Below are 14,858 nucleotides of genomic sequence, written 5' to 3' on the forward strand. Positions count from 1 at the left end.
AAACTAGAAACAAATCGATTGAATTATGTGGTTGGAAGCACCTGTTTTCTTTCTTTCTTGCTTTCTTTCTTGGTTTTTCTGGTTTTTTTGCAGCAAAAATATCATATTCTTCATCGAAGGGCTGATGTCATGATTTTGATTTGCCTCCGTTGTTATATCATCGATCTGCAAGTCCCCATCTAACACTATTCACACATACAGCATTAAATTCCATCGTGAGAACCACTGGCACTTGTCGTATCATTCATTGCCATCACGCAGAAGAATTGACACTGCCACACCAACTCACACGATCGATTACCACATTGACATGCACGTTTCTCAATGTGGTATAGGAACTTGGGGGCCTCCGAAGACTTTAATGTATCCACCAAAAACCTAAAAAGAAAAGGAAAAAGTCAAAGCCTGCGAGAAGAGATTGAGGGTCCCCGTGAATGATCCAAGGAAGAGAAGTTTCTTCATACCCCATCCTCATGCATATACACTTTTCATGTTATTTTCATGGATAAGCTAAGTTCTCGAGATTAGGGTTTGCAGATGCAACTCCGGCAATGGTTATTGTTATTTTTATTATGATGGTCATCGGGTCGAGTCATCGTGAAACTAGATTCTGAATTTCAAATCATTCGCTTCTTCTCGAACGTGTGTTTTTTTTTTGTCTATTCGAACGTGCCTGTTATTCAAGTTATAAATGAAGTTTTCTATCGCCAACTTGCTTAACATTAAGTTCTCAAGATTAGGGTTTGCAGATGCAACTCTCGCAATGGTTATTGTTATGTTTATTATGACGGTCATCGGATCGAGTTATTGCAGAAGTAGATTCTGAATTCCAAATCCTTCGCTTCTTCTCAAACGTAGATGATATTCAAGTTATGGATGAGGTTTTCTATCAACAACTTGCGTAACATTAAATTTGCGCCGAAGCAACTCGCGCCGAAGCAACTCGATTCAATCCAATGGATGGCCAAATATATATTTCTTGTTCAGTGACTTGCAAATTGTTAATCTAGTGTGCCATGTGATTTTATCTGTGTAGAGATGTGGGGGTTGAATGTGTGATCTCTCCTTGACTCTGCATAATAAATGTTGGCAAATTAGATTTCAGCCTTTTAAAGTAGTCAACCTAACAAACACTCCATCCTAGGCAAAACATATGAATTTCCAACACGCCTCTTTGACTAGCAACTAGAAACAGAAAAAAAAAAAGAAAAAGACTTCGAAAAGCCTACATTAAAGGAAAAATGAAAAGAAAATGGATTGCCCCATTGCATGCAAAAGCTAGCAAAACTGTGGACTGATGATGGGAACAACCTGACAGTCAATCAATTAATACATGGAACGATGATGATGATGATACGATGATGATTCCACGGTCCACAATTGTAACGCATAGTAAATGAATATAACTTCACATCCAAAGTACTTACCGTGAGATCAAAACCTACATATAATGGTAGTTATTACAAAGAAAGAGAGAAGGGTTAAAAAAATCAAGTAACATTAATAATCTCAAGCTAGCTAGAATTTCTTCTTCTTCTCCTTGACGATCCCTTCATTGCCTGCGAGCATCATGTACTTTTCCTTCCGGGTCAGGCTAGTGCACTCGAACCCTAGAGCATCAGCGAGTTGCTTCTGAATGTTGTTCGCTACCTCGTGGCTCGACAGACCGCCGGCGCACGTGAGCTCTCGGGGCACTTTCTCCAGGACCTGGACGTGGTAACAGGGCCTAGGGTTCATGAGGAAGAAGATGGGATCCAAGCACTTGAGCCCGCTCGCGGTCGTCCCATAGAACATGCTCACATGGGCGTCCATCGCCACCGGAACGATCTCGTCGGCCAGCTCGGCGAACAGTGAGCTGAACCTGAGCAAGTATGGCTCTCTACAAGTAGTTCCTTCAGGACACACCACCAAGTCACCTTCACTCAGCAGCTTCTGCATGGTCTCTCCATCTTTGGCTCGGTCACGGGTCAGCCTCACCGTCTTTATTGGGGCTATGATCTCAGACATCTTGCTGAGGCTGTATGTGACTGCGGTCAGAGGTTGTCCGAGGGATGTGCTGAGGACGACCGGGTCGAGGAGGGTCCGGTGGGTGCACACGTAGAGGACTCCCTTCCTCGGGTCTGACTTCGTGGGTCTCGACCCGCTTATCCAGAACTGCACGCCACTCAGTGTTCCAAAGAAAATGGCCAGCTTGTAAGGGAGATAGATGCCCACCAAAAGCCTGAAGATGGCCAGGAGGATTCCGAGCGGAAGCCACAGGAACATGGAGAGGGTTGCGAGCGGGGTTGGCAAGAACGCGAGCCTCCCGTCGTGGAACACCAGCGGCTTCGGGTACTTGCTCCTGGGCAAGACCACTGAGCCTGCACTGCCCTTGGTCTCTTCCTTGGTCACCAAATAAGCCTCCTGTCAATTTGCAAACCAACATGTAGGTCAATAATCGAAAATGGTTAAGGAATGAGGACATGCACATATATAGGAGCTACAGAGCAGCAAATGCGCTTTCCCTGAGGAACCAATATGGTACATTCTGGTGCATCGGATTTTCCTTGAAGAGGAAAAAGGTGCAACTGTCATGCACCATCAGACTTTCCCAAAATGACACGCTAATTGTTTTTCCCCCCTCTTTTAGGAGGTGGAGAGAGATTAGTTTGGTCAAATGTATTGAATATTAAAGAGAAGGAAAAGTCTGTACCTTGCAGAGGGAGATGAAGAGATGGTCATGGAAGCTCGGACCTCCAAGCCCAATCTCAGGCTTTCTCTCTCCGAAGTACGCCTTCAGCGCCCTGTGCTTCACCAGCAAACCAGACCCAGAGACAAGCCCAGTGAAGTAACCCCCGAGCGTCTGCAACTCAGTCCCTACCACATCATCGACACTCAAGTACTCCCTCAGGAAGCCCTCGACCATGACCCTAGGGACGCTAGTGAACACCACCTTGTGACCAGCTGAGGCCAAGACCTCATACGCATGAGCATTGAGTCCCTCGAGGTAGAACTTCGGCAACACAGCCCTGCTCACACTCTCCATATCCCTGACCCTGAGCCCACAGAAGGAGATGAAGGTCATGACCCTGAGCTTGAGCTCATGGTCCAAGACCCACAAGATGGGACATGAAAGCAACAAGAGCAATGCCCTGAAAATGCTACCCCCTTCGAAGGTCACAAGCATGAAGTAAGGGAAGAAGGACTGGGGTCTCAGGAGGGCTCCATGGATGTCACAGACCAAGGTCTCAGACTCTCTGCCTTGCAAGGAGCACTTGGTCACGGGAGGGAAAGGACTTTGCGGGGGTTGTTGTTGGGCTTGTGATGATGGTGGTGATCGGAGAGAGGGGTTCTTGGTGTTGGTGATGAGGAAGCCATAGTTCTTCATTCTCACGGCGGCTCTGTAGCATGAGTCGGCCAGGAGCTGGCACAGGAGCCAGTCTGCTAGCTTGAGGAGCACCATTGGGAACACCATGGCTTACTGACTTCCCTGAGCTTCAATGTGTGTGTGTGTGTGTGAGAGAGAGAGAGAGAGAGAGAGAGAGAGAGAGAGAGAGAGAGAGAGAGAGAGAGAGAGAGTTGATGGAGGAGGGGACTATGGAAAAGTGTGAGACATGAAGAGGGTATTTATAGCGAGCAGCCATTAAGGTGGGGTCGACGAGGGGGGTTGACCACAGCAATATTTGGTTAGCCACGCCGCTGGCATTTAATTCCGAATTGTATTTTCTACGAAAAAATAACATCACGACAAGTTTTACACGAACAGCTTTATCTGCCTTTAATTTTGAGGATTATAGCTATTCACTCTTTTGAATCAATGGTATATAAAGCCACTGGTGCAAAAATTCTTCAGCACCGCCAAAATATATATGCTATATTTATATATATATATATATTGGTAAGTCTAGTAGTTTCTTCTTCTTTTTCTTTCAATTTATTTCTCTTTATTTTTTGTTTGGTAATGTGTTATTCTGTTATCTACCTTGGAAAACAAGGTCTCTCCCCCTCGCCACTTTCCCTTCCACGGATGTATGTCAAAGAGGGATAGTAGGTTGGCTTGTTGGTGACCGCCTTTGCAAGTTCTCTGTCATGTTTGAATCTCTCTCTCCCTCCCCAAGTCTGCAACATGCTTAATGATGAATAAGAACATGTGGAGCTTTTAAGGAAACTTTTGGGGCCTCCCTCAATTCAATTCGACATGAACATGGAAACGGTTGACCAATAATACCATATGTATTTTCCATAGCAAATGGGCTAATGTCTTGATGTCCAATTGCAATAACAGTATAAAAGAGAAAATGTTCATGATGTTGTAGATGCCCTCCGTTATGTGAAGCTTATGCATGCACGCGTGAATGGAGTATACAGGAGACTAGATAGTTGGTGGTGATGATGTGCTAGATACAGCTATTTAATTTTCACTGAATAATGTGTCATGATGCATGACAATAGAAGATAAACTGGATGGATTTAATCTTTATGTTTACAATGACGCCAGAGGTATACGAAGATTCGATACTAAAAGATACGAGGACAACCGATATAAATCCTACATGGTTCTTCATAAAAAGCGCCGATAATTGCTCGCTCTCGTGCATCTATAACATCTCTCATGACGATATTTGTACGAATACCATAGGGAATTAAGGAATAACATATGCATCGTGGTTCCATGTTTCTGATTTCAAGCATGAGTTTGGTTGTTGAGATCTCAACTGCATTTCACCAAAAAAGCACGAGACCTCTATACAAGTTTCTTCTTAGATCTTCCCTTGCCCAACTGTGATAGTCGGGTAGGTGAAGGCATTGCGGAATTCTTTGCAGATTTCATGTTCATTATTAGCAGATCCAGAAAGAAAATTCGATTGGACTTTTTTTCTTCCCAACTTTTCTTAAACTTTCTTTTGATTGGGCAGTTAAGCTCATGCTTCCTCCCTCACTTGTTTAGGTGAGGTTTTCAATCATTCGCTAAGCATGTAATCTTACCCGTGCATGTTTTCGTCTTGCCGATGGTAGGTTTGAAAGATTTCGTGGGATTACTATCAACTTAAGCTGTAAGATGATGTCGTGATTCGGATATTTAGTCAAGAAAATGACACAAATGGTCCCTTAATTTTGGCCCAATGTGCAGTGTGATCCATGAAATTTTAACTTGTTTGATGTGGTCTCTGAACTATAGCCCAATGTGCAATGTGATCGCTGAACTTTTGGTACATATTCAATTTTATCCCTAAACTATATGAAATGTTCAATGTTATCCCTGAACTCGAATTAATGGAATGACAACATTGAACATTTTCATATAATTTAGGGACTAAGTTGAACATGTACCAAAAGTCCATGGACCACATTGAATAAATTAAAAGTTATGGGATCATATTGCACATCGGGCTAAAGTTCCTGGACCATATTGAACAAATTAAAAATTCAAGGAACACATTGCACATTAGCAAAGTTTCGGGACTATTCATGTCATTATCCCTTAAATATTCTAACACTCCCTCCTCACGCGTATATTGAATTTTGACTTAAATGTAAGCATGGAAATATATAGTAGTGGAGGCAAATAAAAGATCTTGAAAGATTTAGACCACTGTCAACTGTTCTAAAAGTTTAAGTTATTAGATGAAAGCGTGATTTAATATTGAAATATTCCAACTTTTTCTTTAATTACAGATTTCATGTTCATCAGCAGATCTAGAAAGAAACTTTGATTGAACATTTTTTTCCCCTAACATTTTTTTAATCTCTCTTTCGATGGGCAGTTATGCTCATGCTTCCTTGGTTACTTGTTTTGGTAAGGTTCTCAATCATTCGCGAAGTATGCTATCCTCATCACGCATGTCTTCTTCTCGATGACGTTAGAGTAATTTATTGATTCGACATCATCGCAGATTTCATGTTCATTAGCAGATCTAGACAGAAAAAATTCGATTGGACCTCTTTTTTCTTCCCTAACTTTTCTTAAAACTATCTTTCGGATGGGGCAGCTAAGCTCATGCTTTCTTCATTACTTGTCTTGGTGAGGTTTACATCAATCATTCGCGAAGTATGTTGTTCTTCTTCATGCATGTCTTCCTCTTGCTGACGTTAGGTTAATTCAAGATTCTTAACCCCTCCACACCCGATTCGCGTTCCTTTGACTCTTCAAAGGCGCAGAAGAGAAAAAAAAGAAAAAGGAGATTGATGTATTCTCTGCGAAAATATAAGGGAAAGATGGAAACTGTCACGCACTAATGAACTGTTCATGCAAATGCAGATCCAAAATGATTGAAACTAAATATACTTCGTCACGGCTTCCCTATGAGTAGCACAGGCTTGGTTTTCCACCTATAGCCAGAGAAAAGATATGGGGAGTTGATGTTCCTTCAAGGTCTGTGATAAATGCCGTGCATGTGATTTGGGTTTCTTATTCTTTCCAGCTCTTTATTGTTGAACTTATTGTGTAATGAACATCATCCATGGTGACGTACGTCGCGCAACATGCATATCTTTTTTTCTTTTCTATTTGTTTTTTGGTTGGAGAGATATGATATGAACTCGCGTAATGGGACCTTTGAATGTCCACCGGAAGCTGCTGAGTTTCTTCCCCCATGTATTGCAACGTACATTTAGCTTGTGCACGCACTCTGTGTAAAGATATATTTTACACTCTTGCATGTGCAATGCTTGCATAGAACTTGTAGCGGTTCCTTAATGCATCGTGTCGGGTGAATAGTTACTGTGGATTATAAGCTTAGAATCCCATGATCATTCAAGGAAAAAACCAGAGAACCTGAAATCACTTGATATGAGTTCCTGTTCTTCATCTCCCCATTTGTTTTCCCATATTGTCATTCAGCAAAAAACATAGAACATGAAATCACATGAAAAGTTCCATTTCACCTCCATTTGCTTTCCTCAACCTCTTAGATGCAATGTATAATATCTTTTGATCTCCAATAACTCTTATGTTTGAAAGATTTTGTACCAACTGTTTTAAAAGCTAGCGGTAGTCCCACAATAGCTTTCATGGAGCAAGTAGCCTCGAGTTCATATTTTTCCAGGCCCATATTTGCCTCCATTATTACATATTTCCATGCTTACTCTTAGGCCAAAACCGAGGCTACACGTGAGGGAGAATGTTAGAATGTTTAAATGTTAAACCGCGCATTCATCTAATAGTTTAAGCTTTCAAAACAGTTGGCGATACTCTCACAAAAATTTTACATCTTCCTTATTTTTATTGTGGTCTCTTGAGCCCATAATTAATTTCGTGAAGTAGGCTAGTTTCCAATTGCATCTGACGTTCTCAGCCGGCCTCAAAGTTGAGACATTGCATGAGCTAAGTTTATGGGCCTGATGGAATCTAAGACCATTTATAGTGGGCTTTTGGCCCATATCAAAATGCTATCGAACTGTACAAGCTGCTGCAGTGGTACTGCTTCCTGATAATCAGGAGAACAATGTGAAAAATGCATTATAAAATGGGTAGTGAAAATGGAATAACATTAGCTTTTTAGCTTGCATAATGTCACAAGTTGTCTTGTAGGGTCACTTCTTTATATTGATGGGCATCATGATCGTAATGGGACACCAAAGACCCCGCACCAGAGGCCGTCCATCTTTATTCCTAAAGCATCATTAGTCCGGTCCCTCCAATGTGCACCAGCTTTTTTCCCTTTTTAAGTTTTATGGATTGTTATAAAACCTGTCATTGACTTTCTTCATACCTTTTCTTTTTCATCCTTACTTTCAAAATCCTACAATCTTCCCAATCAAAGTTCTTTCTCGATTGTTAAACAGGGTTGCAGTTCTACCATATGTCTGGTTTAAAGCTATATCCCTTAAAGACTGAAATTTACTTCTTCTGGTGTCTCTAATACTAATCTTCAAGAAATGGTGCAGCTTAGTGGATCTAAGATTGGTTCTTTGCCAGTTAGGTATCTTGGGCTAGCATTGATGTCAGGGAAGCTTTCTGTTATTGTACTGATTTAATTGAGAGAATCCTGAGTAGAACTAAAGCTTGGAGTGCCAAAAGACTTTCCTTTTGCAGGGAGACTTCTACTCATCAGCTTTGTTATGTACAGCATCATCTCTTTCTTATGTGGAGCTTTCTTCCCTTCTAAGAAGGCTATTAAGAAGATTGACCAATGCTGTAATGCCTATTTGTGGCCAGGCTAGACACGAAAACTAAGGTCGTGAAGGTTAAATGGGTGGATGTTTGTCTACTAAAAGAGTAGAGGATTGGGCATAAAGCAGGTCTCAGATGATTTGATCACCATGCAAGCTTCTCCCTGTGATGCAATCATGCCAAATTCTAATGTGAAGGACAAGGCGATATGGGTGGTTGCTCCTTCAAAATGCTTCTCCATTCGTGGTGCTTGGAGTAAGCTTTGAACTCGCGCTCCTAAGATCCAATAAACTTGTATGGTTGGCAACTAATACTTCAAAACAGTTTTATGAGCTGGTTAGCTATTCTGAATTGGCTCTATCTAAAGATAGAGTAGCTAAATGTGTGAATACAGTGGATTTGTGTTTCTCTGCAATAGTTGCCCTGAAAGTAGAGATCATTTGTTCGTGGAGTGTCAAGTAGCCATCGGAGGCTTGGCAATAAGTTTGTCAAAGATGTAAGATTGGAAGGGCATTGCAGAGATGGGAGTGGGAGTAAGATGAATCAACCATTGTTGTTGCTAGTCATGCTACAATTTCTCAGATTCGACATGGCCTCTTGCATAGAGCGAGTGCTGTGAAAAAAGGAGTAGGAGCTATGGCTGGTCGTGTCAAAACTCGAATGTTGTGACTTTATTCATTGTGAGAACTTTTTCATGTATCAAGTGAGTGCTATCGGTTCTGAAGTTGAAACCATGAGACTACTTAGTATGGCCGATTCCAAGTTTAACGGAACCAAGAACCTACCTGATTAGTCCTGAATCGGCCTCAAACCGACCGGTTCCATGACACACGATATGTCTTCTAAGAGATTAAGAGCTCCAATCACGCTAAGTGCATATCGAATTTTGTGCTTTTAATAGAAATTGCACCAATCGATTCTACATCGACCCAATGACAACACTATCATTGCTATTGTGGTAACGATGTCTTTGTGATCCTTTTCAAATTAATGAAAATCTCTTACTTACCCCAGAAAAAACACTTTGAAATATCACAATTTATGCAATACTAAGCATGCTTAATTGATCATTGCAAGAAAAATCACTCAATTTGATAAAACAGGGATAAGATTCGATGCTCATCTTGATCTCTTATGAGCGAGCATCAAGAGAAGAGCAACCATAGAGCATAAAAACGTAATCATCTTCTTTAATGAAAGATTGTTGAGCTGTTCGCCATCAACGACATGCCGACGCAGGAGTCAAAGTATGTCCAGATTAGGGATGAAGAATTGGAAATAGCATCGCCCTCGTTATTTTCAAAGGAATATTTCTCATACATTTGGGTAAAAACTAAAAGACAATACTATTTATTAGATACTGATGTTTTTTAATTAGTCATTTCTTAAGTGTGTTTATTTAATACCTCATCTCTATGTATTCATCAACAAAATCCTTAAAAGAAAGGGAAAATGACACAAACAGTTTCAGAACTTTGGCCCAATGTCCAATTGAGTCTTTGAACTTTTAATTTGTTCAATATAGTCCCTGAACTTTTTTCAAATGTTCAATGTTATCCCCGAACTTTTAATTTGTTCAATATGGTCCTTGGACTGTTGATACATGTTCCATTTAGTCCATGAAAATATTCAATGTGGTCATTCCATTAATTCACGTTCAGGGATCACATTGAATATTTTCATCTAGTTCAGGGACTAAATGGAATATGTACCAAAAGTCCATGGACAATATTAAATAAATTCAAAGTTCATGGATCAAATTGAATAATAGACTGAAATTTAGAGATTATATTGAATAAATTAAAAATTTATGGATCAAATTATATATTGGATTATAGTTCAGGACCGTTTTTTCGTGGTCATCCCAAAAGAAAAAACCTTAAAACGAGAACGGCCTGAAACGCGGCGCACACGTTCTCTCTCTCTCTCTCTCTCTCTTTCTCTTCTGTGTCTCTGTGTGGACTCCTCCTGGGTCGAGTGCGTCTCCAGAGGACCAGAGCAGAGCAAGAAACCCTCTCTCTATCTGCGCGTGTTCGTTGGAATGGAGAAGAAGGAGAAGACGGGGAAGAAACAAGTGCTGCTCTTCCACTGCCTGGAATCCGAAGAGCTCGCCCGCGAAGTCGCCGCTCGCTCCGACCTCATCCACCTCCAGTCCATCAAATGGAGGTCTCCCTCTCTCTCACGCACATGTTCTCGAGCTGCGTACAGTTTCGTGAAACCCGAAACGGGCTAATGTATACGGGGATCGATTGCTCCAAAGAGCTTCGTCGTTTGCGAAAGCGCGAGACTTGCGCTCTTTCTGGCGTGTGTGTGGGTGTGGGTGTGGGTGTGCGGATGAATCCTTTTTTCGAAAACCTCTGATATGATCTTTGCACTGCCGTAATTGGTACGACGTGACATAGTGCTTTATATTCTTTCACGTTCGGCTCTGTTGACTGTTGTGTTCACACCCTGAGGAACTGAAATTCCTCATCACGTGATCCAAAGGCGAGCGAGTCTTTGTTTTTCGCGACATGGGTGAGCTTTGAGCTTTGAATTTGATATGCTGGGCACTTGTTTTAGAGCAAGATTGGGAGAAATTCAATATTCTTTTTCTTGGGGGATGTGTTTTTGGATGACGGCAATCGGTTGGACTATGAAATTATCAGCTAGGAATCAAAAGCTGCAACCTTTACTCCTCATAGGGAGACAAAGCTGCAATTTTTTTTATAGGTTTCTCTCGAACTAACGAGTCTCATTCCTAGTTGTGGCTTATACATGATATGTAGGGGATTAACGTTGCAATATTCAATTTTTGAAAGGAGAGAACATCGACAAATATCTGCAGTAAGTTAGACCCCCAGGTGATTTTACTGACTCTGTAATGAATCGACTTAGGATTGTTCGGCAAGCAACTGGAGAAGTGGCTCTTCACCCTCTTCTCTGATCCATATGTGGAAATCTTGTCTAGTCCCTACTTCTCATTTGTTTTTGGCATTTGGGCATAGTGTACAATGTAATTTGAGGTGGATACAGTTGGACGATGGACTTGCTAAACATATGTCCGCAATATACTCTTTGTTTAAGGGCTAGAAATGACAAATTTGACGTACATGCAGGAGTTTTGATGATGGATTCCCAAACCTTTTCATAAACAATGCACAAGATATACGTGGTCAGCATGTGGCTTTTCTTGCATCCTTCAGTTCTCCAGCAGTAATCTTCGAGCAGCTTTCGGTCATTTATGCACTGCCACGGCTTTTTGTTGCTTCCTTTACATTGGTGTTGGCATATTTTCCTACTGGCTCCTTTGAACGAATGGAAGAGGAAGGAGATGTGGCTACAGCGTTTACCATGGCAAGAATTTTGTCAAACATTCCCATCTCAAGGGGGGGCCCAACAAGTTTAGTTATCTACGATATACATGCTTTGCAGGTATGGTTCATGGGAACTGATTGAACTCAATATATACCTTCAATTCTACTTATAGAGAAAAGGCTTTGACTTATTCCTTTTCAATTCTGCCGTAATTTTTATAGAAACAGCATGAGATTGAGATGGAAGAGATGTTATTTGTATTTTCTCCGGCACTTCTGTTTCTGCTATATTAGTGGTTTTGCGAAAGTGTGACCATGAGAACATGATCCATGCTAGTACAAACAGCATGAGATTGTTAAATGTACTCGATTTTCTGTGATTGGAAGTTTACCGGTATGTGGAAGCACAACTGATGCACTGGAACTCTGCATATCGAACTTATCATATCCGTGTCTAGGGTGGTTCGAAGTGACAAAGGCATCATCAGATAGGATGCGTCTTAGAGAAGTAACTTTTTAGTTATCTCTTCTATGAGGTTGAGTCATCGTCAAAAGTACTAAGAGTAGTTGAAGACCGAGACATTATACATCTTATAACATTCTATATTTTTAGGCCCTTGTTAGTGTGCTTCCAATCAAAAGTATTTGTCACCTTGGCTTTGCTTGTGTGGCAAAGGGTAGATGTGTGCCAGTTTGGTTTAGGCCCACTGTAATTGTACGATCAAAGAAACAAACATGTTTCATTTTGAGTCAGCAACTTATCTAGTTGGTATATTTGCAACATTATTGATGAGTAAGTTTGTTATTGAGAGTGCTGTTCCATCTTTTCTTTTCTTTTTGCTTTATTTATTTAGGGGCGCGCTCCATCTCCTGTTTTTTTACCATAGTGCTTGCTTTTATAGTGAAAGCATTGCTTATTGCCTGTCTGCAACTGCAGTTTTCCAGTAGCTTTGTTGTATTAATTGGACCCTGAGGTTTTTCTCTTACCACAGGAAAGGTTTTATTTTGGGGACCATGTTTTGCCTTTGTTTGAGACAGGGATTCCTCTGTTAAAGAGGCGCCTTTGCGAGCTTCCTGAGTCTGAGAAAGTAAGTAGATTGCCCAGGTTTCCATTTTTATAAGATCTGTTTATTGTCATTTGTGAGTGTTGTTGCTATCCCCCATTGATGATCTGTGTAGCAGACCTCTCTATTTTAAATCTCCTGTTTAATTTTTAGTCATTTTTCAGATTGTCATCGCATTTCCTGATGATGGAGCCTGGAAGAGATTTCACAAGCTCCTGGATAATTTTCCTGTGGTCAGTCTTGCTCTTACTTTCAGTTGAATCTAGTTACGGGCATTTTTATCACGTTGGATACTTAATATCTGTGTACAACAGGTGGTGTGCACAAAGGTTCGTGAAGGTGACAAGAGGATAGTGCGGCTTAGGGAGGGAAATGCTTCTGGCTGTCATGTAGTTATTGTTGATGATCTGGTGCAGTCTGGGGGAACCCTAATTGAGTGCCAGGTACTTTTGCACATCATCTTTCTCATGTTCTAAAATACAAATTGCTCATCTACATGACACTGTATACTTCTAATTTCCAGAACTCCAACAAATATGGAGCTCGTTTTGTCATATTTTTTAGCTGATGCTAGTCAAGCATCATAAACCGTGCGGTGCATAATTTCACATTGTTGAATACTGTCTGTTAATGTCATTTATTTATGTCCTTGAGTCGTATACCGTAACTGTGCATGTTGCTGGTGGAGGAATAAACGTTTCTTATTCCTAAGAAATGCTTGTCGATTGATAATAAAACATATTATCCGATGAGAAATGCACAGGATTGGAAGAACTTCAACGCAAGAATAGTTGAAAGAAAGAGCAGTGGTAGAAGGCCTATCTAGACATGCATGCTTGGGGTTTGTTACACTAATTCATCAAAATTGAAGTGCAGGCAGATGATAAAAAGAGGTTGCATTTTGGCTTGATTGAGTTTTCATCTTGTAGCGGTGTCTATCATAATTCTCTGCGACTTTTGATTGATACGAATGTATCTCACACTGAATCATATGGTGCCCAAAGTAATAGTTTTCCCTACTTGTTATGGCATAGACGAAGATGAAAGTATATTGCAATCAGTTAGCAACTAGCATTTTAATTTAATGGAGAAAAATATCAAAATGCCTCTGTAAGCCATTGTTTCCAACATCCATTTTGTTATGCAAGTGCCGGAGGGCCCTGTCTTGGTCATATGGTTGAATCTGGGGCAATTTAGCCCCGTTACACAGTACATCAAATGTAAACTGCAATTTTCTTATGCTGGACCTTATATCTCTCTCTTTTACTCTGCCAGAAAGTTTTGGCAGCTCACGGTGCCGCCAAGGTGAGCGCATATGTTACTCACGCGGTATTCCCGAAACGATCTTGGGAGAGGTTCACTTGCAATAATGGTGGTATGCTACTTAACTTCCATGCTTGCAAAATGTTAAAAATTATCAGAGTGAACTTAAGCATCTTACAGTTATTTTGACATTGTTTTTGGAAGGCTCTGACAAGGGATTCACCTACTTCTGGATAACGGATTCTTGCCCACACACGGTTAAAGCCATAGGAAATCAAGCCCCTTTCGAAGTTTTGAGTCTTGCTGGATCCATTGCCGATGCCTTACAGATTTAAGTAGGCTTCATAAAGGAACCAAAACGTCAGAGTTCCCGAGTGCAGGGAATGAATTACGCTATTTCTGTGAGGCCTTCTGAGGGTTGTAGTTTCTGAATAATTCAGTTCAGAAACCTTGGTTTATTTGTGTTTGGAACAAGGGGGTTTCATGTGACGCCCCACCACAAGGTTGTACTGATCAATTAATGGGCATTCCCAATTTTAGCTATCGCTTGTGATGATTCTTCTTGGCATTGGAATTCCCATTGAAATAGGATCCCCGCAAGGAAAATGCACTTGCCATTCGTTGGCTTTGTGAGATTATTATCTAGCTTTTTTCCAAATACGATAGAAAGTTTAGAATTCTTTGCTTCTTCTATTTCATGAGGTTAGAAAATGTTAAAATTTTGCTTTGGCTGTCCACTTGAACATTTGACCACATTACTCACAATGGTTCACAGAGAATAATGCAGCATCTTCTCTCCCTTGAACTTTTCTCAACTGCACGAATGGAGGAACGAGAGCGGTGTATATGAGTGCATGCTCACGCCCCTCAGAAAAACATGTCACAACTGGTATTTGGAAGAATGCCATGCATTATTGTCCTAACTCATCTTATGACATAATATGAACCAGTTTTCAATATCGCTAGATAAATATAATAACACGATTAATCAGTGTCTTCCAAAGTAAAGTTTTCCTCAAAATTCATCGCCTTCGCAAGTGCTACAAGATACTCGTTAACATCACCGTACATTAACATCATATATGTTTACTGACTGGGTATGAATAAATTTTGCTCGATGAACATCTTTGTACTCGACTCATC

At 40.9% G+C, this 14,858-nt stretch overlaps 2 protein-coding genes across 2 annotated transcripts; one reads left to right on the plus strand and one right to left on the minus strand.

Moving 5' to 3' along the window:
• Window positions 1–1,298: 1,298 nt before the first annotated feature.
• LOC115682725 (glycerol-3-phosphate acyltransferase 1) lies at window positions 1,299–3,527 on the minus strand. Its single transcript, XM_030607037.2, has 2 exons — window positions 2,693–3,527; window positions 1,299–2,403 (listed from the first exon to the last, which is right to left on the minus strand). The coding sequence occupies exons 1-2, from the start codon at window positions 3,452–3,454 to the stop codon at window positions 1,519–1,521; spliced, it is 1,647 nt and encodes a 548-aa protein (XP_030462897.2). The 5' UTR covers window positions 3,455–3,527; the 3' UTR covers window positions 1,299–1,518.
• Window positions 3,528–10,132: 6,605 nt separating this feature from the next.
• LOC115682727 (ribose-phosphate pyrophosphokinase 4) lies at window positions 10,133–14,258 on the plus strand. The gene is made up of 7 exons (XM_030607038.2): window positions 10,133–10,258; window positions 11,191–11,506; window positions 12,381–12,476; window positions 12,617–12,685; window positions 12,767–12,895; window positions 13,728–13,827; window positions 13,920–14,258. The coding sequence occupies exons 1-7, from the start codon at window positions 10,134–10,136 to the stop codon at window positions 14,048–14,050; spliced, it is 966 nt and encodes a 321-aa protein (XP_030462898.1). The 5' UTR covers window position 10,133; the 3' UTR covers window positions 14,051–14,258.
• Window positions 14,259–14,858: the final 600 nt, after the last annotated feature.

Source organism: Syzygium oleosum, unplaced genomic scaffold (assembly GCF_021117445.2).
Source record: "Syzygium oleosum isolate NSW1041296 unplaced genomic scaffold, Sole_v2.1 Sole_v2.23, whole genome shotgun sequence".
NCBI classification, from domain to species: domain Eukaryota; kingdom Viridiplantae; phylum Streptophyta; class Magnoliopsida; order Myrtales; family Myrtaceae; genus Syzygium; species Syzygium oleosum.

Excerpts from the sequence above, each read along its gene's own strand:
- LOC115682725 (XM_030607037.2), bottom strand. The coding sequence starts at position 3,454 with ATGGTGTTCCCAATGGTGCTCCTCAAGCTAGCAGACTGGCTCCTGTGC. Across the intron at positions 2,404-2,692 it reads TCTTCATCTCCCTCTGCAAG|GAGGCTTATTTGGTGACCAA; the intron begins GTACAGACTTTT and ends GCAAATTGACAG.
- LOC115682727 (XM_030607038.2), top strand. The coding sequence starts at position 10,134 with ATGGAGAAGAAGGAGAAGACGGGGAAGAAACAAGTGCTGCTCTTCCAC. Across the intron at positions 12,686-12,766 it reads TCCTGGATAATTTTCCTGTG|GTGGTGTGCACAAAGGTTCG; the intron begins GTCAGTCTTGCT and ends TGTGTACAACAG. Across the intron at positions 12,896-13,727 it reads GAACCCTAATTGAGTGCCAG|AAAGTTTTGGCAGCTCACGG; the intron begins GTACTTTTGCAC and ends TTACTCTGCCAG.